Source organism: Lichenostomus cassidix, chromosome 7, assembly GCF_008360975.1.
Source record: "Lichenostomus cassidix isolate B80296 chromosome 7, HeHo_3.0, whole genome shotgun sequence".
NCBI lineage: Eukaryota > Metazoa > Chordata > Aves > Passeriformes > Meliphagidae > Lichenostomus > Lichenostomus cassidix.
Genome location: NC_139488.1, coordinates 4,932,250 through 4,958,014, shown reverse-complemented (window position 1 = coordinate 4,958,014; position 25,765 = coordinate 4,932,250). Strand labels below are relative to the sequence as shown.

The 25,765-nt window shown below is 53.2% G+C and overlaps 4 protein-coding genes across 5 annotated transcripts; 2 read left to right on the top strand and 2 right to left on the bottom strand.

Annotated features, from left to right (window-relative positions):
- Window positions 1-1,606: 1,606 nt before the first annotated feature.
- LOC146434412 (maestro heat-like repeat-containing protein family member 7) lies at window positions 1,607-7,198 on the top strand. The gene is made up of 15 exons (XM_085065934.1): window positions 1,607-2,083; window positions 2,376-2,440; window positions 2,550-2,699; window positions 2,882-3,030; window positions 3,353-3,500; window positions 3,740-3,927; window positions 4,017-4,154; window positions 4,417-4,531; window positions 4,704-4,841; window positions 5,040-5,216; window positions 5,338-5,493; window positions 5,653-5,754; window positions 6,144-6,246; window positions 6,332-6,388; window positions 6,677-7,198. Exons 1-15 carry the CDS (start codon window positions 1,969-1,971, stop codon window positions 6,871-6,873), a joined length of 1,998 nt encoding a protein of 665 aa, XP_084922060.1. The 5' UTR covers window positions 1,607-1,968; the 3' UTR covers window positions 6,874-7,198.
- Window positions 7,199-9,727: 2,529 nt separating this feature from the next.
- LOC146434411 (maestro heat-like repeat-containing protein family member 7) lies at window positions 9,728-15,271 on the top strand. 2 transcript variants are annotated; one of them, XM_085065935.1, is made up of 16 exons: window positions 9,728-9,877; window positions 9,943-10,274; window positions 10,594-10,658; window positions 10,753-10,905; window positions 11,089-11,237; window positions 11,514-11,661; window positions 11,907-12,094; window positions 12,183-12,320; window positions 12,574-12,688; window positions 12,780-12,917; window positions 13,171-13,347; window positions 13,475-13,630; window positions 13,790-13,891; window positions 14,281-14,383; window positions 14,472-14,528; window positions 14,794-15,271. In XM_085065935.1, exons 2-16 carry the CDS (start codon window positions 10,169-10,171, stop codon window positions 14,988-14,990), a joined length of 1,992 nt encoding a protein of 663 aa, XP_084922061.1. In that variant the 5' UTR covers window positions 9,728-9,877; window positions 9,943-10,168; the 3' UTR covers window positions 14,991-15,271. The 2 variants fall into 2 exon arrangements, with proteins under 2 accessions (XP_084922061.1, XP_084922062.1); XM_085065936.1 differs by having other exon boundaries at window positions 9,729-10,274; window positions 10,600-10,658.
- Window positions 15,272-16,280: 1,009 nt separating this feature from the next.
- Window positions 16,281-24,870, bottom strand: POFUT2 (protein O-fucosyltransferase 2). Its single transcript, XM_085065938.1, has 9 exons — window positions 24,692-24,870; window positions 23,775-24,025; window positions 22,575-22,719; window positions 22,138-22,248; window positions 19,915-19,981; window positions 18,133-18,258; window positions 17,407-17,587; window positions 17,046-17,169; window positions 16,281-16,766 (listed from the first exon to the last, which is right to left on the bottom strand). The coding sequence occupies exons 1-9, from the start codon at window positions 24,868-24,870 to the stop codon at window positions 16,613-16,615; spliced, it is 1,338 nt and encodes a 445-aa protein (XP_084922064.1). The 3' UTR covers window positions 16,281-16,612.
- A 5-nt stretch (window positions 24,871-24,875) lies between these two features.
- On the bottom strand, window positions 24,876-25,721 carry YBEY (ybeY metalloendoribonuclease). Its single transcript, XM_085065941.1, has 3 exons — window positions 25,278-25,721; window positions 25,125-25,193; window positions 24,876-25,010 (listed from the first exon to the last, which is right to left on the bottom strand). Exons 1-3 carry the CDS (start codon window positions 25,614-25,616, stop codon window positions 24,924-24,926), a joined length of 495 nt encoding a protein of 164 aa, XP_084922067.1. The 5' UTR covers window positions 25,617-25,721; the 3' UTR covers window positions 24,876-24,923.
- Between the last annotated feature and the right edge of the window lie 44 nt (window positions 25,722-25,765).

Below are 25,765 nucleotides of genomic sequence, written 5' to 3'. Positions count from 1 at the left end.
AGTGCAGCCTCAGCAAGTTTGCAGGTGACACCAAGCTGAGGGTGCAGTGACACACCTGAAGGACTGAATGATGCAGAGGGGACCTGGACAAGCTCAAGAAGTGGCCCATGGAAGCGTCATGAGGTTCAACAAGACCGAGTGCTGGTACTGCACCTGTGTCAGGGCAATGTCCAGCACTGATCCAGGCTGAGGGATGAAGCGACTGAGAGCAGCCCTGCCAAAGAGGACATGGGGTTGCTGTGGGTGAGAGCTGGGCATGCCCCGGCCATGTGTGCTGGGCCCCTGAAACCAACCACATCCTGGGCTGATCCCACAGTGTGGGCAGCACGAGATAAAGGGATTCTGCCCCTCTGCCCTGCTCAGGTGAGATCTGAGCACCTGCAGCGTTGCCTCCAGCACGGGAAGGACATGGAGCTGGTTGAATCAGGGGAGTGTTCCACAGTGATGTTCCAAGGGCTGGAGCCCTCTGCTGTTAGGAAAGGGTGAGAGAGCTGAGGGTGTTCTGCTTGGAGAAGAAAAAGCTCCAGGGAGACCTTAGAGTCTCTTCCGATGCCTAAAGGGCTTCTAACAGAGCTGGAGAGGGACTTTGGACAAGGGCCTGGAGGGCCAGGACAACAGGGAATGGCTTCACACTGACAAGAGGGCAGGGTTAGATGGAATATTGGGAAGAAATTCTTGCCTGTGAAGCTGCTGAGGCCCTGGCACAGAGTGCCCAGAGAAGCTGTGGCTGCCCCTGGATCCCTGGAAGTGTCCAAGGCCAGGCTGGACAGGGCTCGGAGCAACCTGGGATAGTGGAAGGTATCCCTGCCTATGGCAGAGGGGTGCAATGAGATGAGCTTTAAGGTCCCTTCCAGCCCAAGCCATTCCATGATTCTATGACTCCATGACCCCATGACTCCATGACCTACCTGCTGCTGGGTGTGGGACACTGCCAAGCAATGGGAGATGCAATGGGGAAGCAATGGCATGAAGAGGGGCACATGCATCACAGGCTTCCGTTTTCTGAGTGGGAGGACTAGGAAGGAGGCTGCTGACTGCTCACATCTTCTACACTGCATTATCCCCTCTGGGCAGGAAGGCTCCTGGTCCACCAGGACATGAGGCTGCTGGCTAAGCACCCCTACATCCTACATAACCCACCCTACAGCATCCTACCCGATCCACTCTATAGCATCCACTTCAGGACAAAGGCTCCTGTTCTTTGGGGAGAAAGATGGAGGGAAGCCACGAGACATCATTGGGACCCCCAGAAGGGTGATATGTTTCTACCTAACCCCTGTCACTCTCTCCCTGTCTCCCCACGCAGACACTCTTTTATTATTTCTTTCTTTTCTCTTTCTTTCTCTTTGCCTCTTTTACTATTAAATAAAATATATCCATTTTTTGGCACCAACATCCAAACTCGTTTGGTCTTAATCACATTTTTTGGGTATATTCTGAACCTTTCTGGGTTTGATCCACTTTATTCACAGACTTAGTGTTCTCTGCCCTTCTGTGTTTAAACTGGTTCCTAACAGCAGTCTTAGACACTTTGAAGAACAGATTCCTTGCAAGCAGGGGTGTTTTGGGTGGGGGCATCCCCAGGGCATGTGCAATGTATCCAAGGGCCCTTTGTGCACCATAGTCACCATGGGATGGAATGGAACAGGGTGTCTTTTGTCACATGTCATGACATAGGTGCTGCCAGTGATGTGACTATGCCACAGTGCTCAGTGCACACAGTGGGACGGAACAGAGCGGTGCTGTGAGGAGCCCCCACACAGCCAACTCTTTCCTTGCTGACTCGGAGTTTTTCTGAGGTGTTACTGTTGCAGGTGACCTTGAGGACAGACTGTGGGATGTGGTGATCCACACCCATCCTGAGGCCTCCCTGTTGCAGGTGCCTTCAAGGCACAACCACAGCACTTGCTGATCCAGAGCTTTTCTGAGGCACCTCTCCTGCAGGTAGTCATAACTCCAAACAGTGACATGGAGCAGACACCCCCCAGCGTACCCAAACTTGCCTGGGTGAAGGAGGAGGGGGTTGGAGCTGCCCCAGCACAGCAGCCTAAAGAGGTGGAGCAGTTCCAGCTGCTGCAGAAGGGTGAGTGGCAGAGCTGGGCCACAGGGCTGATGCCTGCAGCCAGTTTGGCCCCATCCCATCCCATCCCATCCCATCCCATCCCATCCCATCCCATCCCATCCCATCCCATCCCATGCCCCAGGGACATGCTCATGGATAGACTGGAAGAGGGGCTGGGGCTGACCCCTGCTGCAGCCATGCTGCATCCCCTGGGCATCCCGGGGCTGTCCCTGCCTGGGCAGCACAGGCCTGGGCTGTGTTCTCTGGCCTCTCCTGCAGCCCCTCAGCCCTGGCTGTGCTCACTCTTTGCCAGGTGCAAGCACGGAGCAGACACAAGAGCAGGACCCACCTGGTGGCCGCTTCCGCAGAACAGCACAGGTACCTGCAGCCATCCCCACTGGGGCTGGGCCCGCTGTCCCTGCTCAGCCAAGCACTGTGGTTGGAGCACTCCATGGATCCTCCCTCTTTTCCTGCCCTTCTCCTGCAGATGATTTGTGAATTTATCACGTGTATTTGGCATGAAGAGACCACTGGCGTGGGCCCTCGGGTCTTGGCAAACTTTCACCTGTTCAATGCTGAGACCAGTGCTGCCCTGCTGGATTTGCTTGTGGAGAAGGGTGTCTCCAACCCAAAGCATGTAAGCAGCCTGTGGTGAGGGCTCGATCCCCCTAGGAATCCCATGGTGCCTCAAGCTGGGTCTGCTGGGCTCCCTCAGCCTTTGAAGCCATCACGGTGTGGTGAGAAGGGAAGCACTTCTCAGGGGAAGCTGGGGAAGTTGCTGCTCTGGCAGCTGTCCAAATCTCCCTGGGCCTTCTCCAGGTGCCAGCCATGGTGAGGTACATCCACCGGTGGCTCACAGCCAATGAGTCTGCTGAGCACAGGTTGGACAAGCCCCTTCTGGAGCTGGCCAAGGAATACCCCCCTGATGTGCTGATGACTCTCTTGCGCTGGGCCCCATCATGTGACAGGTATGGCAGCCCACCTGCCTTGAGGGCTTAGGGTTCACTAGCCCATCACCCTGTAGAGCCTGTCCTGGGTGATTGCCAGACAGGTAGAGAGTTCCAGGACCCTCTGGCTCCTATTTTCCAGTCCTGGCATGTCAGGCCCTGAGCCTACTGCCATGCTCTCTCCCTGCCCCTCAGGGGCCTGTATCACAGGGGCTGGCTGCCTGGGTGCTGCTGGTGAGGGGCAGTGGGCAGACAGGGCTGGAAGGCAGCCTGGGTCCCTGCAGCTGCCCAGGCCATAGTGCTGTGGCAGAGACCCTCCTGACATAGAGCTCTGACCCCATAGAGCTGCCATGACCATGTGGGGGACACTCATGTCCTCAAGTGTGACTGCAGAGCCAGCACTGCAGATACTCCTCGATGTGCTGAGCACCTGGCCAGTGCACAGAGTGTACACCTCCGATGGGGACAACACAGGAGTCTTTGCCCTGGCTGTGAGTTTGTGGAAGTGGCCTTTGCTCACCCTCAGGCCACCTGTCCAGCAGCTCTCTCTCCCCCCTGCCCTGCATCTCCCTGCCTCAGGCGCTGGGCTGAAACCTGGCCTAGGGGCAGGTCCAGGGCCACCAGGCCCGGTGCTCCCCCTGCCTCTCCCCTGGCCTCTCCCTCCCACGCTCAGGCCCTGCCACACGGACACCTCGGCACTGAGCGCTGTCTCAGGGTGTTTTTTTTGCAGGCAACCATGACACTGTGGAGGGTCTTCAATCTGACCTGGTGCCCACCAGTAGTGATGGTGTATTTCCCCCACCTCTTTTTGCGTCTGCTCTTCCAAGCTTACGTCAGCACAGTGGATATGCCAGAGGAGGTTGAAACCTTCTGGAAGGGATGCCAGGAGGAACACAGCCTTCCCACCACCCCCAACAGGTGCTCCATGCCAGTCCTCTCATCCATCCCATGCCCCCATAGCAAGAGCCAATGCTCCCAGCGTGACCTGGGCTTTGCTCTGCACACAGCTTCGCAGTGAGGACCCTCAAGGCCCTGCTCTGCCGACTTCAGTGTGAGCGTGTGGTGGTGGCAATGGAACGCAGGCGTGGCTGGGACACACTGCTCTGCACTGACACCCACCACTATGCTGTGGGTCTGCTGGCCAGGTGGGACCTCATTCTCCCTGGACACACCTGTCCTTTGTACTTGGAGCAACCCACACAGTCCCCATGGTCATGGGCAACAGGGCCTTGTCACCAAGGGACAGATGAGCAGACTGGAAAAGGCTGGGAGAGGAGGGTGCCTGGGAACAGATTCCTCCCAAAGGGCCCATGGGGTGCTCGGGAAAGACCACACCTCTGTGAGTCAGTCCTGGGAGAGGTTTGCCCACATGGCTCAGGGCTGATGGTGCCTTTTCCTCCCTGCCAGGGAGATGCGCTGTGTCTCCAAAATCTGGTGTTGCAGCATTGTATACTGCCTCCTCGACCTGCTCAGCAAAGAGATTTCAGACTGGGATCTGCCCGCTATGGCATTCTTTGTGGAGGTGAGCCTGAAGGCCAGCCCTGCCTCGCTCAGCTGCCTCCCGGCTCTCTGCCCTCTCGTAGCCGCAGCTGCCTGGGACGGTGCCCGTGCCCTGTGCTGCCGCCTGGGCCCAGCCCTGAATGGTTCTGGGCTCCTGCAGTCCAGCTCCTCCATCACTGCCCTGTGCCTTTCAGACCCTGGAGTGCCTGGATTTGAGTGAATGGGGTGAAAACATCCTAGAGATCATGACAAGGAAGCTGCAGAGCAAGTCCAGGGAGATGCGTCACCTGGCACTCAGAGGCCTCATGGAGCTCAGCAAGGATCCCTCAATGGTGAGAAGTGGCAGTGGCTGAAGCTGTGCTGGCAGCATGGGGCTGAGGAATGCAGTTGCTTGGAGCTTCAAGAGCTGAGGCAGCTGCTCCCAGCTCTCCTGCCTCCTGGCTCAGCTGCCTGAGTGCTTTGGGACAGGCCTTTGGCCTCTGGGCCCTACGGCAGCACAGTGGGGCTACACACCTTTGTGTTCTACACAGAACAAAAGAATGTACAGACTGACTGGAAGCCTTGGGGTCCTACTATGGGATGCAGATGAAGACATCATTCAGATGACTGTCCTTGTACTCAGCTTTCTACTCCTTCACAAAAACATCATAATACCCAGCCCCATTGCCTTGCAGCTGGCTGAGGCACTCCGGCCACTCTTTAAAAATGTAAGGCTCTGTGCCCCCTGCCATGGGCACTGGTTGCTGCCCAGAAATGTGGATTTTTGGGCCTGTGCACAGAGGGGCCTTGAGCAGCTGATATGGAGCGATTTTGCTTCCTTTCCAACAGGACAACAGCTTTGTGCAGCTGCTCTCCATTCTCCTCTTCCAAGAGGTGATGAATTCAGTAGCGGAAAAGGGAAAAAAGCCCCTGAAGATGCATGTGAGAAAGAGCCTGCTGCCACTATTCTTCCACTGCCACGATGAGAACCGGTGTGTGGCAGAGGTGAGGACTCCTGGGCACTGGTGTCCCTGTGGGAAGGGGATTTGGTTGCCTCTTGCCCTGGCGCCTTGCAGGCTGCAGCCTCCTCCTGGCTTTGGCACAGGCATGCTGGTCCTGCGCGTTGGGCTGTGGTGCCATCTCTGGGTCTCTGCTGCCCTGCAGGCCTCTCGGGAAACACTGTTTTCTGCAGTAAGCTTCCTGAAGAGGAAAGATCTCAAGCATCTGCTGAAGATGGAGGACCCATGGAACTTTGGCGAGCGTGTGGTAAGTAGAGCCTGGAAGCCCCAGCCACAGCCCGGAGAAGCCCCCTGCCCCTAGTGCCCAGTCTGTGGGGCTGGCAGCTGTGCCCCTGCCCACTGCTGCACCCAGGGGCACCAGCCTGCACCCCACACGCTGCTCCCTTCCCTGGGTCATGCGGGCTCTTCTCCAGGCTGCTCTGGCCACAAGCTAAATGCCGATGGATTCCCAACCCAGCTGAGCTCTGGTGTGGGGCAGCACTGCATCTCTCTGGGCCCTCTGCCCCCTCCAAAGGGCAGTGCCAGCTGGCTGCACCTCGGGGCTGTGCGGGCAGGGGAGGCCAGGGCTGGGTACAGGGAGAGCTCAGCCAAGGGGCAGAGCCCGTGCCAAGCCTTCCCTCCTGGCGCTCTCTCCAGCTGGCAGAGGACAGGAGCAGAGCAGCTGAGCACATGCGCCAGGCCCTGCCCTACCTGGAGAACCCACAGGAGTCCCTGAGAGAGGAGGCCATCAGGTTCCTGGGTGAGACACGATCCTGGGCAGCTGGCAGCGCCGCTGTGGGCGAGCTGTGCTGCTGGGGCTGTGACACAGAGCTCTGTGTTCCCAGGGATTGCCGGGCGGTACCTGAGGGGGCAGCAGGAAGAGCTGGAGATCATCGGCGGGGGTGAGTGAGGGCAGCAGGGTGTCAGCGGGGGCTGGCAGGGGGGAGCTGCAATCCCTGTCCCGGTTCTGGATGGCTCTGCTCCTTGTGCAGATGAGGCGTGGCGGGGACAGAGCACAGAGACATTTCAGGGGCCTGTGAGAGATTCATGGCCAGCACCTTCTGGCTCATCCCTTGGTCTCCTGCTTCATGCAGGCCATGGCAAGAGCTGGGTGGGATGGCCCTATCAGGAGGGTCTGCTCAAGTCCCCACAGATCCAGATTCTGACTGGCGACTTCCTCTCTGTTCCAGCCCTTCAGGATATGGCAGATGACATCAGCCCTGCCATTTCCAACCTGGCAGTTCAAACTCTGTACATCCACATAGCTGTACAGAGAACGCATTACTCCCGATTCCAGAAAATGCGAGATCAGCTCTGCCGGCGCTGGGAGACGTGGCGTTCCCTGTGTGGCTGTGGCTGGTTGTCCTGTGTTGCTGTGGAGAACTGATCCAAGAGGCTGCATCTGCTGTGGCCAGCTGAGCTTGCAGGGAACACCTCTCCTCTGCAAGCACTTCCTTTCACACCAGTGTAGGAATATCAGATTGCTGTTGTCATATGCAGAGATCCAGGAGCTTTCTTTTGGTGCCCAGTGTCCTCAGGCCATTGATGAAGAGGGGAAGATGGGTGCTTGTGCCCAGCAAGTTTCCCAGGCATGCAGTGTGGAAGGGAAAGTGGCCAGAAGCCCCTTGGCCTTCGCTGGTTCTGCCGAAGCCCAAACACTTCCAACGGAGCGGGCTGGCAGAGGCCACAGCTGCGGGGATCCCTGCGAGGCTGGTGCCTGGAGATGGCCACAAGCCCTCTGGCAGCCCGGAAGCTCCACCTGTGTCCTCCTGCCCGTGTGTTGCTGGCTGGATTGCTGAGGGCTCCCCGGTGCCTCTTGATCCGGGGCTCCTCTGGAGCTTCGTCGGGGCTGCGCCACGGCCGGGCAGGATGGCCGGGCTGGGGGAGACCCTGAGGGGACAGGGCGGTGGGAGGCCTGCAGGGATGAGGTGCTGCCGAGGCCCTGATGGGACAAGGCAGTGGGAAGGCACGAGGGGGATGCGTGAGGGGGTGGGCAGCAGGAGGCTGCAAGGGGACAGGAGGCCCCTGAGGGGATGGGGTGGTGGGAAGCCCTGAGGAATTGGGTGTCAGAGGCCATAATCAGCCCTCAGACAGCCACCTTCTACCTGCCACCTGGCTGCTCTGGTGCTTCTCTGATGCATCTCCCATGCCTGTGGCAGAAGCCTTTGAGGCTGAGCATCAGCAGGGTGGTGGGGACACCCCTGAGGTGCCCAGGCTGCGCTAGCTGGGGACAAGAAGGGCAAGCCCTGCCAGGGCACAGCCACTGGGTGTTGCAGGTAAGGGGCAATGGGCAGAGGCAGGTCTGGCAGCCACGGCTGCAACCCCCCTAAAACGAAGCTCTGGGCCCGCAGAGCTGCTGCTACCATGGGAAGGGCAATGTCTCCTCAAGCTGGGCTGTGGACTTGCTGCTGCCAACACAGCTCTGCATGTCACAGAAACAGCACCAGTGTGTGCACAGGAATAGCAGGACTCAGAATGCCTGAACTTCCTCACCAAGGCACCCGCACCAGCCAGGATGCCAAAAGGGCACTGTGGGCACAATTTCACATGGTTTGGCAAAAGGCTTCAGCAGAACTGGCCACAATGGCTTTCTCTTGACTTCTCTTGGCAGCCTCACAGCAGCACTTGGCAGCTTCAGCTGCAGCCTGTGCCCCTGACAGACTTCAGTGGCCATGCTTGAGGGCAGACTTGCCTCCCACAGTCAGGTGTCCCAAGGCAGCAGCATTGGTGCCATCATTAGGGACTCTGATGGGACACAAACCCTGGACTGCAGCTGTTGATCCTCTCCTCCATTCAAGCACTCCATTTAAGAAAATGTGCATGTGCTTCTAAACTCTAAATGCAGAACTTACTCAGAACAAAGGAAGAAGCAGCAGATGCTGAAGAAAAGCAGGGATTCATGTCTGAGGTTCAGGGGTGGAGGGAAGCACTTTGGTGTCTGCTGAACAGATGGCCCAGGTCACAAGCTCAGGCTCTGCTGACAGAGGATTCTACCTTGGTCTTGATGGAGGCCATTCCCTACCAATGCATGGCCCTCCATTGTTCCTGGATCAAGTCTTCTGGATCCATGAGAACAAGTCTGTTCCATGTCCATATGACAGCAGAAAAGGGCAGGACATATCTGTTTCCAGCACTTGTCTGGGCTGCTCCTTCAGGGTGCTGCCACCATAATCAGAGACAGAGAACTCGTTCTCTCATCCCAGAGTTATACCCATCCTCTGCCCTTCCCCAAGTGCCTCCCTTGTTCACCAGAGAAAATCGTTGCTCATGTTTGTCCATTCCCTTGCCTGGCAGGCACCCAGTTGTGTTTGGACATGAGCTGCTGGCCACAGCCAGACACGCAGACACTGGAGCACTGGGCATTGGAGACTGGGCTGATGTTTTTTTCCAGAAAGCAAGAAAAACAGTCAGAAGAACACAAGTATACTTGACAGTATGTCCATACAATCCAATTGTCCTGTGAAACTCACCAGCAGATGGTGGTTTTGTGCTGCAGGTAATCACTTCCATGCAAAAATCATTCCAGGAAGGGGCATCTCATCCCAAGAAGGAGCAACAGTTTCTGCCTTCTGACAGATACCAAGTGCTGCTACCAGGGCTTCAGGTGCTCCTGCCAAGGGCCACCTGCAGGAAGGAGCACAGACACCAATGCCCGTTGGCTTTGGCTGCCCCCTGGCAGAGAAGCCTGGCGGGGGCACAGGTCTGTGTGGCAGCAGACGGGCACCAGCACTGCCAGGGTACGGGGGGGTGGCAGGTGTGCTTTTGTGGGGGCTCTGCCACACCTGCTGATTTCAGTGCTCCCCAAGCCCCAGGGCTCAGAGCAGCATTGGTGCCCTGGCCCACGCCTTCCTTGTGTGTGTGTCACCCCCGTGTTTAGGATGGCCAGCAGCCAGGACTTGTCCCAAGGAGCTGGGACTTGTCCAGCTTCTGTGGAAGGCCTTGTGCCCTTCCCGCTGCGGCTGCGTCGGCAGCCCTGGGGGCTCCTTCTGCTGCCCTGAGCCCGCAGAGCAGGGGAGCATTTGCTTCTTGTTTGAGCAGTTCCTGAAGTTCCTGCCCTGCTGTCTTAGACACTTTGAAGAACAGATTCCTTGCAAGCAGGGGCAGTTTGGATGGGGTGGGGGCGTCCCCAGGGCACGTGGCAGTCTGTGCAAGGGCTCTTTGTGACACAATGTGTCATGGTCACTGGGAGATGGAACGGGACAGGGTGTCCAAGGGCCCTTTGTGACACACTGTGACATAGGTGCTGCCAGTGATGTGGCCACATCACAGTGCTTGGAACATGTGACAGGACAGGACAGGACAGGACAGGACGAGACAAATCCATGAGGACCCCCTGACAGCCAACTCTTTCCTTGCTGACTCAGAGCTTTTCCAAGCCGTTACTGTTGCAGGTGACCTTGAGGACAGATTGTGGGACTTGGTGACCCACAGCCTTCCTGAGGTTTCTCTTTTGTAGGTGCCCTCGAGGACAGTCTGCAGGACTTACTGACCCAGAGCCTTTACAAGATGTCTTCTGTCATTGTGGCAGGAGTCCTCAAGGATAGACTGCAGGATTTGCTGTCCTTTAGTTTTCCCGATGCTTTTCTGTTTTAAGTCCCTTCAAGGCACAACTGCAGCACTTGTTGATACAGAGCTTTTCTGAGGCACCTCACCTGCAAGTAGCCATAAATCCAGACATTGACATGGAGCAGACACCCCCCAGTGTACCCAAGAAGGTGGAGAAATGCCCTAGTGCTGCCTCAGTACAGCAGCGTAAGGAGATGCATGTGTTCCAGCTGCTGCAGAAGGGTGAGTGGCAGAGCTCGGTCACAGGGCTGATGCCTGTAGCCAGCTTGGCTCCATGCCATGCCATGCCATGCCATGCCATGCCATGCCATGCCATGCCATGCCATGCCATGTCATCCCATCCCATCCCATCCCATCCCATCCCATCCCATTGCCTGTGGACATGCCAAGGGATAGGACAGAACAGGGGCTGGACTTTATCCCCACTGCAGCCATGCTCCATCCCCTGGGCATCCCGGGGCTGTCCCTGCCTGGGGACAGGGCTGTGTTCTCTGGCCTCTCCTGCAGCCCCTCAGCCCTGGGTGTGCTTTCTCTTTGCAAGATGCAGGGAGGGACGGAACACGACAGCAGAGCCCTGCCCGTCGGTGCTGTCACTTTATAGGCCAGGTACTGAGAGCCATCCCCAACTTCTAAGCCAAGCATCACTGTTGGAGCGCTCGAGGGATCATCCCTCTCTTCCCCATTGTTCCTTCTTTTGCAGGTGTTTACAAACCCCACAGGCACTTGGTGTCGAGAGATAATCACCATGCTGGGCAAGGGTGCAGCAGAACCTGAACCCGCTCCCACTCAGAGCATTGCTCCTGCTCCCAGCCTGGATTTTTTTGGAGACAGAGTTGTCTCCAATCCGAGTCAAGTAAGCAGTTTGTGGCCAGGGCTGGGTGCCCTCAAGAATTGTGTGGCACCTCAAGTCTGTTCCACTGGGCCTCCTCAGCGTTTGAGGCCAGCCCAGTGTGGTGACAAGGGAAGCAGGGCTCCGGGGAAGCTGGGGAAGTTGCTCCCTCTGCCAGCTCTCCAAGTCTCCACATGCCTTCCCCAGGTGCCAGGATTTGTAAGGAACATGCACCAGAACCTTGTGTCCAATGGACCTCCAGATGACAGGCTATCCATGGACATCCTGAGGCTGACTGATGCACACCCCACTGATGTCGCAGTGACCCTCCTGCGCTGTGCCCCATCATGTGACAGGTACAGGGCCCACCTGCCTTGAGGGCTCAGGTCTAACCAGCCTTTAGGGCTCATCACCCTGTACAGCCAGTCCAGTGGGATCTGCTAGACAGGCAGAGAGTTCAGGGAGCCACCAGACCGTCCATTTCCCAGTCCTGGGATGTCAGCTGCCCAGCCTGCTACCATGCTCCTTACCTGCACCCCAGGCACTGTGGCTCTGTCACCTGGGCCCCCACAGCTGCCCAGGCCACCGTGCTGTGGCTGAGACCCCCCTGACACACAGCTCTTGTCCCACAGAGCTGCTGCAACCATGTGGAAGACCATAGCCTCATCAGGAGAAACGGTGGACAAGGTGCTGCCAACACTCCTCTGTGTGCTGGAGGATTGGCCAGTGCACAAAATGTACACCTCCGATGGGGACAATAAGGATGTCTTTTCCCTGGCTGTGAGTTTGTGGAAGTGGCCTTTGCTCACCCCCAGGTCACCTCTCCCTCAGCTCTCCATCCTCCTTCCCCCAGTGCATCTCCCTGCCTCAGGCGCTGGGCTGAAACCTGGCCTAGGGGCAGGTCCAGGGCCACCAGGCCCGGTGCTCCCCCTGCCTCTCCCCTGGCCTCTCCCTGCCACGCTCGGGCCCTGCCACACGGACACCTTGGCACTGAGTGCTGTCTCGGCGCGGTTTGTCCTTTGCAGGCAACCAGAGTGGTTTGGGAGATTCTTCGCCTGCCCTGGTGCCCAGAGCCATTTATGGAATATTCCCCACATCTTGTAGTGGCTCTGCTCTTCCAGGTTTTCATCAGCACAGAGCAGGTGCCAGAGGAGGTTGATACCTTCTGGAGGAAATGTCAGCAGGAACACAACCTTCCCCCTACCATCAACAGGTACTCCATCCCAATCCTCCCATCCCTTCCATGTCCCCAGGGCTGAGGCCAGTGCTCCCAGTGTGACCTGGGTTTGCTCTGCACACAGCTTTGCAGCGAATACTGTGAGGGCACTGTTCCACCGTCTGCAGTGTCTGGATTTACTGGTGGCAATGGAACGCAGGTGTGCCTGGGACACACTGCTCTGCGCTGACACCCACCACTATGCTGTGGGTGTGCTGGCCAGGTGGGACCCCATTCTCCCTGGACACACCTGTCCTTTGGACCTGGAGCACCCCACCTAGTCATGGGCGACAGGGCCTTGTCACCAAGGGACAGATGAGCAGACTGGAAAAGGCTGGGAGAGGAGGGTGTCTGGGAACAGATTCCTCCCAAAGGGCCCATGGGGTACTTGGGATAGACCAGACTTCTGTGAGTCATTCCTGGGAGAGGTTTGCCCACCTGGCTCAGGGTTGATGGTGCCTTTTCCTCCCTGCCAGGGAGATGCACCATGTCTCCATACCCTTGTGTTCCTGCGTTGCAGTCCGCCTGCTCAGGCGGCTCAGCAGGGAGGAGGCAGGCTGGGATCTCGCTGCCATGGCATTCCTTGTGGAGGTGAGCCTGAAGGCCAGCGCTGCCTCACTCAGCTGCCTCCCAGCTCTCTGCCCTCTCGTAGCCACACTCCTCCAAGCCCTGTGCCTTTCAGATCCTCCCGTGCCTGGATTTGAGTGAATGGGGTGAAAACATCCTGGAGATCCTGATAAAGCACCTGAAGAGCGAATCCAAGGAGAGGCAGCGCATGGCACTCAGAGGCCTTGTGGTGCTAAGCAAGGATCCTTGGCTGGTGAGAAGGGACATTGGCTGAAGCTGTGCTGGCAGCATGGGGCTGGGGAATGCAATCACTTGGGCTTGGCTGGGCTTTGGGAGCTGAGGCAGCTGCTCCCAGCTCTCCTGTGTTGCCCTTCAGCTGTGTGAGTGCTTCGGGACAGGCCTTTGGCCTCTGGGTCCCATGGCAGCCGGGTAGAGTTGCACCACTGGAACAGTGTTGGCAGTGCAGCCATTCATGGATTCACAGCACAGCCTTGTGCTCCACACAGGCCAAAAAAATGTGTCCCCTGTCTGAAAACCTCCTGGCTCTACTGGGGGATGAAGATGGAGAGGTGGTCAGGATGACGCTCACTGTGTTCATGAATATACTCCAGAACAAAGATGTCCAAGTATCCACCCCCACAACCCCCAAGCTGGCTGAGGCTCTCCGGCGACTCTTTGACCATGTAAGGCTCTGTGCCCCCTGCCATGGGCACTGGTTGCTGCCCAGAAATGTGGTGCCCTGTGAATTTTTTGGCCTGTGTGCAGGGGGGCCTGGAGAATCCCATTCTGAGTTCTTTTCCTTTCCAACAGGACAACAGCCAGGTGCAACTGCTCTCCATCCGCCTCTTCCAAAAGGAGATGGAATCAGTAGTGGAAAAGGGAAAAAAGCCCCTGAAGATGCATGTGAGAAAGAGCCTGCTGCCACTATTCTTTCACTGCCACGATGAGAACCGGCGTGTGGCAGAGGTGAGGACTCCTGGGCACTGGTGTCCCTGTGGGAAGGGGATTTGGTTGCCTCTTGCCCTGGCGCCTTGCAGGCTGCAGCCTCCTCCTGGCTTTGGCACAGGCATGCTGGTCCTGCGCGTTGGGCTGTGGTGCCATCTCTGGGTCTCTGCTGCCCTGCAGGCCTCTCGGGAAACACTGTTTTCTGCAGTAAGCTTCCTGAAGAGGAAAGATCTCAAGCATCTGCTGAAGATGGAGGACCCATGGAACTTTGGCGAGCGTGTGGTAAGTAGAGCCTGGAAGCCCCAGCCACAGCCCGGAGAAGCCCCCTGCCCCTAGTGCCCAGTCTGTGGGGCTGGCAGCTGTGCCCCTGCCCACTGCTGCACCCAGGGGCACCAGCCTGCACCCCACACGCTGCTCCCTTCCCTGGGTCATGCGGGCTCTTCTCCAGGCTGCTCTGGCCACAAGCTAAATGCCGATGGATTCCCAACCCAGCTGAGCTCTGGTGTGGGGCAGCACTGCATCTCTCTGGGCCCTCTGCCCCCTCCAAAGGGCAGTGCCAGCTGGCTGCACCTCGGGGCTGTGCGGGCAGGGGAGGCCAGGGCTGGGTGCAGGGAGAGCTCAGCCAAGGGGCAGAGCCCGTGCCAAGCCTTCCCTCCTGGCGCTCTCTCCAGCTGGCAGAGGACAGGAGCAGAGCAGCTGAGCACATGCGCCAGGCCCTGCCCTACCTGGAGAACCGACAAGAGCCCCTGCGAGAGGCGGCCATCAGGTCCATTGGTGAGCCTCAAGGCCACGGTCCTGGTCCCTCCCTGCCCCTCTGCAGCAGGATCCGGGCCAGAGGCCATGACTGGCTCCGTGTTCCCAGGGATTGCTGGGATGCTCATGAAGGGGCAGCAGGAAGAGCTGGAGCTCATCTGGGAGGGTGAGTGAGGGCAGCAGGATATCAGCTGGGGCTCGCAGTGGCAGCTGCAATCCCTGCCCCGGCTGCGGAGGGCTCTGCTCCCCACGTGGACGAGGGGCGGCGTGGGCAGAGTAGAGACATTGTAGGGACCTGTGGGGGATTCTTGGCCAGCACCTTCCATCTGATCCTGTTTTCTCCTGCTCCCTCCTGGCCATGGCAAGGGCTGGGTGATTGGACCTTTCAGGGCGTTTCCTTGGTCTGACCATGGCTCTGTTCTCTGCTGCAGCTCTTCAAGCCCTGAGCACAGATGATAGCCCCTCCAACACAAACCTGATAGTTCAAGTCATGTTGGATGAAAGAGTTGCGTTACTAAGTTCATCTGCTGAATCAGGACAACCAGGACAGCAGCAGATCCAATACAAGAGGAGAACCCCTGGAGATCAGAAACCAGCTCCAGGCACAGCTGATACTGGGCATACCTGAGCCTACCTGGAAGCTCAAGTGGCTCCTGGCCTCTCCCTCCCTCCCTGCAGCCCTCAGACCCTGCTCCATTTCCTTCTCCTGCTTCCAGCTTATCCCTCCGCTTTGCTTTGCTTTGGCTTTGCTTTGCTTTGCTTTGCTTTCCTTTAATAAACATTTCAGCTTCTTCACCTTATTTGTATCTTGGAGCTGAAGTGGGGCAAAACCTGAGCCCTGGAGCACACAGGCTGTGTCGTGTTATTCTTTTCTATGCTGTGTTTTGTGCAGAGATAGAGAGGAACAAGGGCACATCAGGCTGGAAAGGTCCCTGCCCTGAAGGTCCAGTTTCACAAAATTGTGGAGTTAAAGGTCTTGCTGAAAGGTCAGCAGTAGGACAAAGACCCTGGATTTTAGAAGAGCCAACTTCAGTATTTTCTGAACCCAGCTGAGAGGGTTTCCACGGCAAGCATCCACTGAGGGCAAAGGAGCTTGGAATACTGGAAGTTTTTCAAGAATAGCTTCCTTGAAAGCACAACAGTGGTTCATCCCTACAAAGGGAAAGGAAGAGGGCAGAATCAGAGACCACCCTGATTTACAGTGAGCTTTCGGTGTACTAAAAGTGAAGTAAATGAATTAGCAGCACACTGGCTGAGGTTCAGGTGCATGACCATCCCTCCTCTATGGAGCGCTGTCAGGCAGTGCCTGGATCCTGTGTGCTGTTCTGGTCCCCACAATTGAGGAATCGCAGCTCCTGCCTCACAGTCAGAAACCAAAGTGCAACCAGTGGGAGGAGACCCTTCCTGACTCTCTTGGGCATGGCTGAAAAACAGCCACTGCTCCTTCCTCCACTTGTGTTTGGGGCTTGCTGGCCCCAGAGGCAGGTTGTGCTCTCTTGTCCATTTAAACCCATTTTCTCCTAATAACCCCTCTCTTTTCTGCAGAGGGACTGGGGGCTCTGGGGACAACATGAAAGGGGGAAGTTGAAAGTTTCCCCCTGGCACTCCACACGCTGCCCCTTGGCAGCTGGAATGGAAACACATATGGCTGAGAACATGTTAAAGCCCATTTACAGGTTGCCTTTGCTACTAATATTAACGGCAAAGTGCAAGATTTGGCCCAATCTTTTAAACAGCAAATGGCAAGTGTGCCAAAACTAGAAAAATGTGTGGGATGAGCTGTTTAACAGTGTACCATGGCTTATCCCAAACAGTGGCTTGAAGGACATAACCTGCACGTTTGGATTTTGGTGGCAGAAATTAAAAGGGAGCTCGCATGAGAAGGGAAGCAGAAAAGAAAAAACACCACCTGCATATCTCAAAAGCAGAAACACTGTATAAGTGTGTTTTTTTCATCGCTGACGTCTTGATTTTTTACATTTAGATTTTTTTCTTTGCTTTGATTTCATCCCCAGCAGTTGTCTAAGAAATAATGTATTAAATCTCTTTGTTCCTATTGGAACACTGTGAGAATTTGTTATTGCTGTGTATGCATGGCTTTGACCACACTTGTGGAGATGTAAAATAAGCACTTGGATTGCTCTGGACACATAATGTAATGGGAAATATGTGGATAAACTGCTGTTCTCTAAAAGATTGGCAGCTTGGTTCCTTATTGAGCTCTCACAGTACTGAAACCTTTGTATGTGTTTAATATACAATTTTCCAGTGAGTTGGCTGCTCACAGTTTTTCTCTGTTTCACCACAAAATCGGTTGTAAGTTGTTTTCGGATCAAATCCCAAGATCTCCCTTTCCTCATGGATTCGGAAGGAAAATGTTGAAACTGAGGTGCCTATAAAATACCTGTGGAAAAAAATCAAAAAGGGTTTGTGAGGTGGGCCAAGCTTTTAAAATACAAGCAATTTGACTTCAGTCCAATGAATTTTATTGTTCATTGAAACGTTATGATAATGAAAATATCATACATATACAGACAATATAACCATTATACATCTACTATGTACATCTCAACTATACAATGTCTTAGATGACTTGTAAACAAACACAGCTGGGCCAAAAATCATACTCAGTTTTGTGACAGTGACATTAAGATTTGGCTGAAATAGAAGTCAGGTTTGCTACCTTGCATGTGCGCAAATCCACTGGTCAATCACAGCCAGGCCCCCATCCTTATAGAGTTCCAGCTCCTCCCAAGAGGGTTCAAACCTCACCATCTCAGGCAGCTGTTTCTTGAGCAGTTCAATCTCTTAAAAAAGGAAGGACACAAATTTATCTCTCCATTATGAAGTGCAGCTTGCTGCTGTGATACTAAGGTAACCCAGGGTGAACAAATTTACAAAGCAACTGACACCAAAATCTACCAACAAATTTTACAACATGGTTGCCAAAATTCACAGCATTGCAGGCAGGGAGGGGAGCCAGTGGTGATTGCTGCACTCATTGTCAAAAGTTAGTAATCCTGAAGTGACTGTGATCTGCCTACCTTCCTCAACAGCATCAGTGGCTACAAAAACTTTTTCAAGTTTAAGCGTCTCCAAGAGGCTGCGGATTTTCTTTACTGCTCCTTGCAGGGAAGGCACATCTTCTCTGTGACCCCAAATGAAGTCTCTCCTTCTGAGATGAACCCCAAGGTATGGGCCACCTAGAGCTGTACCCATCTTAGCCTATGAGAGAAAGATCAATAAACTCTAAAACTGGAGAACATCACTATTCACACTAAAAAGTCAGAATGCATCATCTCTGGACAAGGCACATAATCACTCTAGTTGCAGACAAAAATTTCTAAGTATGGACTGGAAGTAGTTTGGGATACTTGTTGCAACATTTTGATCTTGGGTGGCCTGTACCATGCAAGAGAAACTAGAGTGCCAAACCTTTGTAAGCAAAAATTCCTCCCCTTGACCAGATAAATTCTCAACTGGCAGCTGGCAGCTGAACTTTACACCCACACACGGTGCTGGATACAAGAAGAAATTCAAGTTGCCTTTACTGAAATGAGGGCAACAAAGATCTGCCTTCAGAACCAGTCAGGCACATCTCAACAGACTGTGTTAACTCGTGTCACACAGGGAGAAGAAGGTGCACTAGGAACATGCATGTCCACCTCAATGTGAGCAGAAGAATCACGCTTCCACTGTGCCCTGCAGCACACAGCAAGGTGCACACAAATGAATATTTCTTATGGGGAACAGACTGTTAAGGATTTTACCTTCATCTGTGTCCAGTCCTCCTTGTAATGAGTCCTGTCTGCATCATCTGTGGATTGAAGGTATTTCTTCCTAAACTCATCTCCCACCACGCGGAGGTGTTTAGCAAACACCATGCTCCGACGGGTCTGTTGGAACAAGAGCAGACACTGAGTCAGAAGAAGAGCTAAAAATGACTAGGTGGGGAGAGTTTCACACACACAGCACTGCCAGGATGTGGTTGCTTCTGGTACACGCATGCAGTACTATAAGAAATGATTTCTAACCTTTTATCCAAGCTTTAACTGTTTAATTCTAATTATCACCACATTTATAACCAGCATACTCGCCTGCCCCTGCAATACAAGGGTGCAGGGAGTTCACTGCAGTTATTTACACAACAGAACATATAACATACCAAATGAAACACTCTAGCAATGTACCTCACTTTTGGAAACAAAAGCTGGGCAAACTTTAGTGTGCCAAACACCTGTAAGAATAAAACATGCTTTAAAAATATTAGGCATATAGCCACAGACCCTCCTGTCAAATTCAGTGGAAAAGTGACAAAAAAGAAATTATTTCCTTAACCTGTGAGTAATAATCTCTAAGGTTCTGTGATGCAGTTACAACTGCACACAGCCACACATGGCCCTTTTATTAACAGGCAAAAGAACATAGGAAATCCCATGTGACTGAAGCTTTTTTCAAAGGACATTTGGCAATTTGGTCTAATTCTTCATTTTATCCAAGTCTGTTGTGGGACGGGCACCAAAGAAGTTGCAACAAAAACACTCCTCTTTCATTTCCAGCTGCCTTAACAGGGGGAAGCCCACAGAGGACAGTTTGCCAGGCACAGCATGACTGGTACCCCAAAACACAGCCACACTGATCAGGCCTGCACCTTGCTCTAGAAAAGAAAAGAAACTAAATTTGCCAGCCTTTCCTACCTTTTCCCTCAGCAGTTATTCCTCCATATGCCAAACTCATCGTGACTGAATTGGTTTCTCCTCCACTGTGCTCAGTAACATGAGACAAAACCACTGGGGCAACGTTTGATGTGCCACTGCTAAGAAATGTGTCTTACAGATCCATGTGGATTTTGTGTTTGCTTTTACAAGACAAGTCAAACTCAAAAATGGTATCTGGGTTGCATTTCTTTCTTTGAGAAGTCACTCTCAATGAAAAACTCATGGCTAGCACACTACTGTTTGGTCCATTTCTGAAAAACATGCCATATCCCTAGTGAACAGCCAGATACTTAAATCTTACAGACTGAGGTCTGTGTAATTTGTTTCGTAAATATCACGAGAGTCAGCTTCTCTTAGTAATTCTAATTATGTTCCATCTTCCTGTGTCTGAACCTTAGCATTTTCTTAAAACTTTTATGACAGGAATTATTTTACCACAGACCTTTGCACTGTAACCCATGGGGATTTTGCCTTTGAAGCCAATGGGGAGGGATTTGGTAGCACTCTTGGGAATTATTTTGAAAAGATAATCTTGAGGTTGACCAGATAAGAAACAGCTCCCTTCTGATTGCAGGTGAGCTGTATAGGAGAGGTCCTTTTAATCACCATGCCCTGAAGCACTGGGTCTTTAGGCACAAGACAGCAGGACAAATTCCTCTGTTACATTAATCCACAGCAACCTGAAGATCATCTTTAGCACGCATTGCACAAACATAAGACACAAATTACTTTCAAGACAAGAAACCTGAGACAAAATTGAAGCACACATTGGTTACCGAATTTTTTAGCAGAGCCAAGTAAAAAGTCTAGCAAAGCTATCTGGAAAATACTCACATTCCAATAATCTTTCCCTCCGTAGTGGTCATGAAGAAGGTTTTCAGCTCTGTCTAACATCACTGACCTATTGAAAATTGTAAAACTGAGTGCAGTTCCCTTAGGAATAGAATTTACATTACGGCGTTTCTTTATACATTTGCTAGGATAAAGCACAGACTATGATCTGCTTGCAAAGGGAGCATGGGGAATGAGGGACAGACTCCTATGAGGCAAATTCTAGCTCTCAATAAGGCAAATTGTGACCCACAGCCTGCTGGGAAGACAAGGGAACCATGCTACTCTGTGTCCCTGCTCTCTTCCTTAACAAATGGTTCCATGATTCTGAAAGTTAAACACTAACAAGAATTAACCACCCCTCACATAGTCCTTGCAGTAGTTGCTACAGGAGAAATGAGATTTCTGACAGGAAGAGTGATCCAAAGGGGAGAAGTGACCTGTGAGATAATGCTCAGCCTCATAGCACATGAGAATCTCTTGGAGAAAGCAGAAGATCATGAAAATAAAACCAGAGATGGTGTTTTCCCACGTGTAGAATAAAATTTTCCACACTAAAACAACAGATCAAAGAACACAGAGACGCTACAAAAATGTGTGGTAGCAGGCAACAGCTTGTGCTTTTCATAAATACACAAAGTTCAGGATTGTGTACTGGAAACATAACTGCACTATCCAAGCTGTAAGAAGCAGAAGAGATTTTGAGAGTTTCCAGTATCCAAGAGCATTAAGAGATGTAGATTTAGTTTGTTAGCACACTGATTATAAGCAAACACACAGACAAATGCTTCTGCTGTCAAGGTCATTATCTGGATCTCCGTCTACTAAAATGAGAGAAAGCAAATAACTGATCAGCTTTGGATTATCACTTCTGATAATCCACTGCTGATAATCAGCTGGACACTTGCACAGAAGGCTCCAAATCACCTGGAAAACAGAACAGACCATGCTGGTAAAGAAGCAGCACTGCATCTAACAGGAAGCTTGGAGGTGAATGAGGTTACTCATTGAAATGCACTGAGAAGCTTCCTACAAGTGACCACACTGGAAGAGTAAAAACCCAGTCCTAGGACCACACAACTGGTTGTCCAGCCAGAAGGGCAGTATGGGAGTCCAGAGTTCTAACTCTGAACAATCAGAGTAGTTTGAAGACATTGGCACACATGAAGATAAGGGAAATCTCACTGACAGTGCCTAACAAGATTTCCTGACAGCCTTCATTAAAGGCTTTTAAGAAAACTTGGCACAGGAAGGTTGGTTCTTGCATGGATTAGGAAAAATAAAAAAGTTTAAAGACGGAAAAATGTATGATTCTCATTGCAGAGGGAGGTCACAAGTGGAAGGAGTTTTCTTTTCACCATATTCCTAAACAACCTACAAAAGGGCATGAAATTGGGTAACACAGCTTAACAATAATTTTAAATTGCTCAGAGCAGCAAAGACCAGTTATGAATAATTAGAGAAGTCTGACCACTGGCCAATAGAGTGGCAGGTGAAATCTAACATTGTAGTGAGTGTAGTGAAAAAAAAAATACTGGCTTCATCTCATAACTAAAGGTCTTGATGGTCAGGAAAGAGGACAGTTTGATCTTAATATCAATGCAACACTCAGAGGTCAAAACCAGGAACTTGTGTCTCAGGAATTAGCAGAAAAAGAAGAGAGCACTTAGCAGAGCATGTAATTTGTACTCAATATAACAGGTTTGCCCACCCTCAGTGTGCAGGATCCAGCTGAACTGCAAAGGTTCAGAGACTGGCAGTGGTGACAACCAAAGGCATGGAATGGCTTTCACAACTAATGGAGCCAAGACCATTCCCACTGCAGAGGAGACAGCTGAGGGGGAATATCCTAGAGATGCAAAATCATATGTGGTGTGGAGGAGAATATGGAAGAGCTGATGGTTCAGCATCTCTTCCACTGCACGATCCAGGGGATATTAGATGACACTTTGGAGGTAGGAGTCACAAAAGCTGCCTGAGAGGGAATTTAAGAACTCAAAGTTACTTCCTCTTAGGTTTTAGCCCAGCAACCTTTGACCTAACTTACTGCTTAGTGTTTCTTACAGTGTAAATCCCTTTTGCAATGATTTTAACAGAGTACAATAACTCAGTGATGAAGCATCTCAACAGTGGGATACAGCCTTTAAGTTCCCCCTGCTCTTCCCACCTGGCAATGGGGTTGTGGGCACACAGTACTACAACAAATAGTAACACAAGGCAATTCACCGTGCTGAAGTATTCTTCAGAAGGATGGGAGCCACAATAGAGGCAGATCCTTGGACAGACAAGCAAGAGGCATTTAGGCCTCTTGTTTCCTCGTAACCCCAGAACCAGCCCCTAAAAGAGAACACAAAGGACTGGTTCACAGGCCTGTATTTTAAATTAATGTCATATATAGAACAAAACATCCTAAAAAAACTACATATGATATAAATAAACCAACCACGTCCTTTATGCTGTTTTTCTGCAGAGCAACAACTTTTTAGAATGAAATCTTCTCATACCAATACAACATTTTATTATTGATGGCCTTTTTAAAAACAAAGTGAACCCCAAGCACCCAGATATTCACAGACAATACTGCAACAACTACACGTCTGCTAGAGCAGGCAAATATCTCTCTGAATACAACTGAAAAGACCAGAAGGACTGCTAGATGTTACCTGTAGTAGCCATGTTTGTCTTTGGAGTACATCAGCTGATCAATGCACGGCCTTTGATCAATTTTTTCTTCCCATGTTCCTTCTTTCCATCCCTCTGCATAGCCTTGTAGCACATAAATCTGTTCAATAAAAGGCCCACCTGACTCTGAGCAAAAGGCAAAGGAAAGGATTTGTGAGCATGAAAACCCATGCCATAAAGGTGTGAATGAGCATTAGTTGCAGTTAAAAATCTGCTAGAAATGCTAATATTACACTACTCTCTCTCCTCCCTGTTTTTCCTGTAAAAAAGGAAAGGAAGTTCTGCGTGAGCCAGAAAAGCTAAAAGGGTCAGGCAATGTGACCACCTGCTATCCCACCCAGCTATGTGTGATTTAACACACCCAACACAACAGAATCACTGTCAAAGTGAAACTCTGGCAGATGGATAAAACACACCACAAAGCACAGAGGTTTTCAATGCTGTAGGCAGCTGCCATAGGAGGAGTGCCTCCAAGAAAAATGCCAAGTACAAGCCCTTCTTCCCTTAAATTTCAGGGTCTCTATATGAATTTTCCTGGAAGGCAGGGAACAGCTATCCCTTCAGAGCTCTTTGCAGAGGTGTGACATTTGGTGGCCTGTATTTCCTCTGCTGAACAAGCCTTGTGACACTGCTGTGGATTTGAACATTTGGTGATTAGCTCAACATGGCACCAAATTCCAAAGGAACCAACTTCACTTTCTTATGGAAGGCCTTTCTCTTAGACACAAAAAGCAAGGGGTAAGCATTTCAAGTATGGGCAGCATCAACGACGAAAAAGTAAGTTCCAGGAAGAACCTGCTGTACAACTTTTACTGTCCAACCACCACATCCAGAAAAAGGTGGCTTGTCTGTATTTCACCAGACTGCTTCTCTCCTTATGGGCTTGTCATTATGGTCAAAATCACACAGAAATACCTGCAAATTTAACCACAGGCATTACCTGTCTATCTTTGCGGGTCCCAGGAAGTCAAGGGGACAACAGTGCTACATCAAACAAGCTGCCAAGTTATTCCATCCTAGTGGTTGTGTAACTCGGCAAAACTCCTTCCCATCCCTCCTCTTGCTACCCCTAAGATTCTTTTATTTCCCATAAAAGGATTAAAGCCCTTTTAAGGACAAACCTGTGAAGAAACCATATCAAATATTTAATGAATTGTAGATTGCATGATCCTATACTCCACCTGCAAGGAACTGCTCATATTCGATGACAGGGATGTTCCTGTTGAGGCTTGGGATATCAAAGAACTCGGACCAAGGGATCCGGACCTGGAGGATGTCAGGGCTCTGCCAGTGATAAAGACGTCCCCAGGGAGGCAGAACCAACACCCAGTTTTCACTTTTCCGTAGAGTCTTTAGAAGGGAAGCAATGCGAATGTAGACATCTCTGCGAAGGTTGAACCCTTCCGGGGGATTTACATCATACAAAAGGTATCTGGGGAGAAGAAAAGGAATACCATTATTTCTGGGAGGACTTCAAGGCTTTTACACATTTTTTTTAACACTGCTATCCTGCCATGAAACTGTGGGGAAGGAAGCTGTTCATCTTTCATGAGTTTGTGGTGCTCAGAAGGGGAACAAGTATGGGAAATCAAACAGTGAGTGCTGCAGAGGCTGGAAGAGTCACTAGGGTCTCCTGACGAGGTGGCACATGCCAGCAGCCTTTCCCACCGTGGAGCAGGAGGCAGCAGGTGAAGGAGTGAAGAGTCTCACTCATCCTGAGGGTAACATGGGGTGTGTGGTGACACTGGTGAAACTACTGGCACATCACCCAGGCTAACTCTCGTAAGCTGGACAGAAAGGCAGGAGGACATGCTCCAGAGGAGCGGGGGGAAAAGGGTGCACCTGGGAGCTGGATGATTCCTGTGGGGTCCCTTCCAACTCAGGATATTCTACAGATGAAAGCCCCAAGACAGCTGCAACGACATCTTCCAAAAAAAGACCCAAAAAACGCACCAGCAGGCGAAGGAAGCCCTTTACCAGCTGATGGCCGAGACACCTGTGCAAGGGACCCACCGCGTCCCCTTGGGAGAGTCCGGGACTGCGGGCCGGGGCTGACCCCGACGGGCAGGACCGACGTGGCGGGTCCGCCGCTGCTCACCTGGTGTGCGGGGCGGCGGCGGAGGAAGGCAGCGAGGAGGCGGCGTGGCCGGCGCGGAGGGCGGCGGGCGGCGGCTCGGAGGCGGCGGCGGGCGGCGGCGGAAGGGCGAGCGCGGCCAGGCCGAGCAGCAGCAGCGGCAGCGCCGGGGGACAGCGGCCACCGGGCCCCTGCGCCGCCATCCGCACGCCACGTCCGGGGCGGCGCCGGCGGAGCCCCGGCCCCTCTCGGCGCCTCAGAAGAGGCCGGCGGTGAGGGGCCGCAGGCGGGAGCCCGTGAGGCGGTTCAGTTCCTCCAGGATCTGCACTTCCTTCTGGTACATCTGCGGGAGCAGCGGCGGTCAGCGCCGGGCGAGCACCGGTTCCCGTCACCGGGGCCGCCGGTGCACCCCAAGCCGGAGCCCTCACACCCTCCCCGGCCCCGGCGCATGCCGCACCTGCTCCCACTCGGGCTTCGTGTCGTGCCGGTAGCCGAGCAAGTGGCACAGTCCGTGGGCTGCCGTCACCTGCACGGGGCGGGAGCACAACACCGCTGTTACCGACCGAGCTCCGTGCCCGCCGCGCCGCCCGACCCCCCGAGCGGGGCTCACCGTCAGGACATCGCTAAAGTCCTCCCCGCTTTCGCGGCACTGCTGCTGGATGTATTCCACCCCCAGGAAGATGTCCCCCAGGTTGTACTCGTCGCGGCAGCGCGGCCGCGGCAGCTCGCCCGCCGCCACTTGGTGGAACGGGAAAGAGAGAACGTCGGTGGGCTCCGGGCACTGTCGGTAGGCACCGTTCAGACGCTGCATCAACGCGTTGCCGGCGCAGACCAGCCCCACGTCGAAGCGGGAAGCGCCCAGGGCGGCGCGCAGGGCGCACACGGCGCGGCGGAGCGGGGCTCGGCGCACGGGCACGGCGCGCTGCGCGTTCCGTATCGCCACGCTCATGGCCGCGCCGCCACCGCCGCCCGCGGGGACAATGAGGCCCCGCCTCCCTGTGCCCCGCCCACCATGCAGCCACCAATGGAGACCTTCGCCCACCACAGGAGGCCACGCCCCCGCAGTGACCCTGCCCACACGCTGACACCGCGCTCACT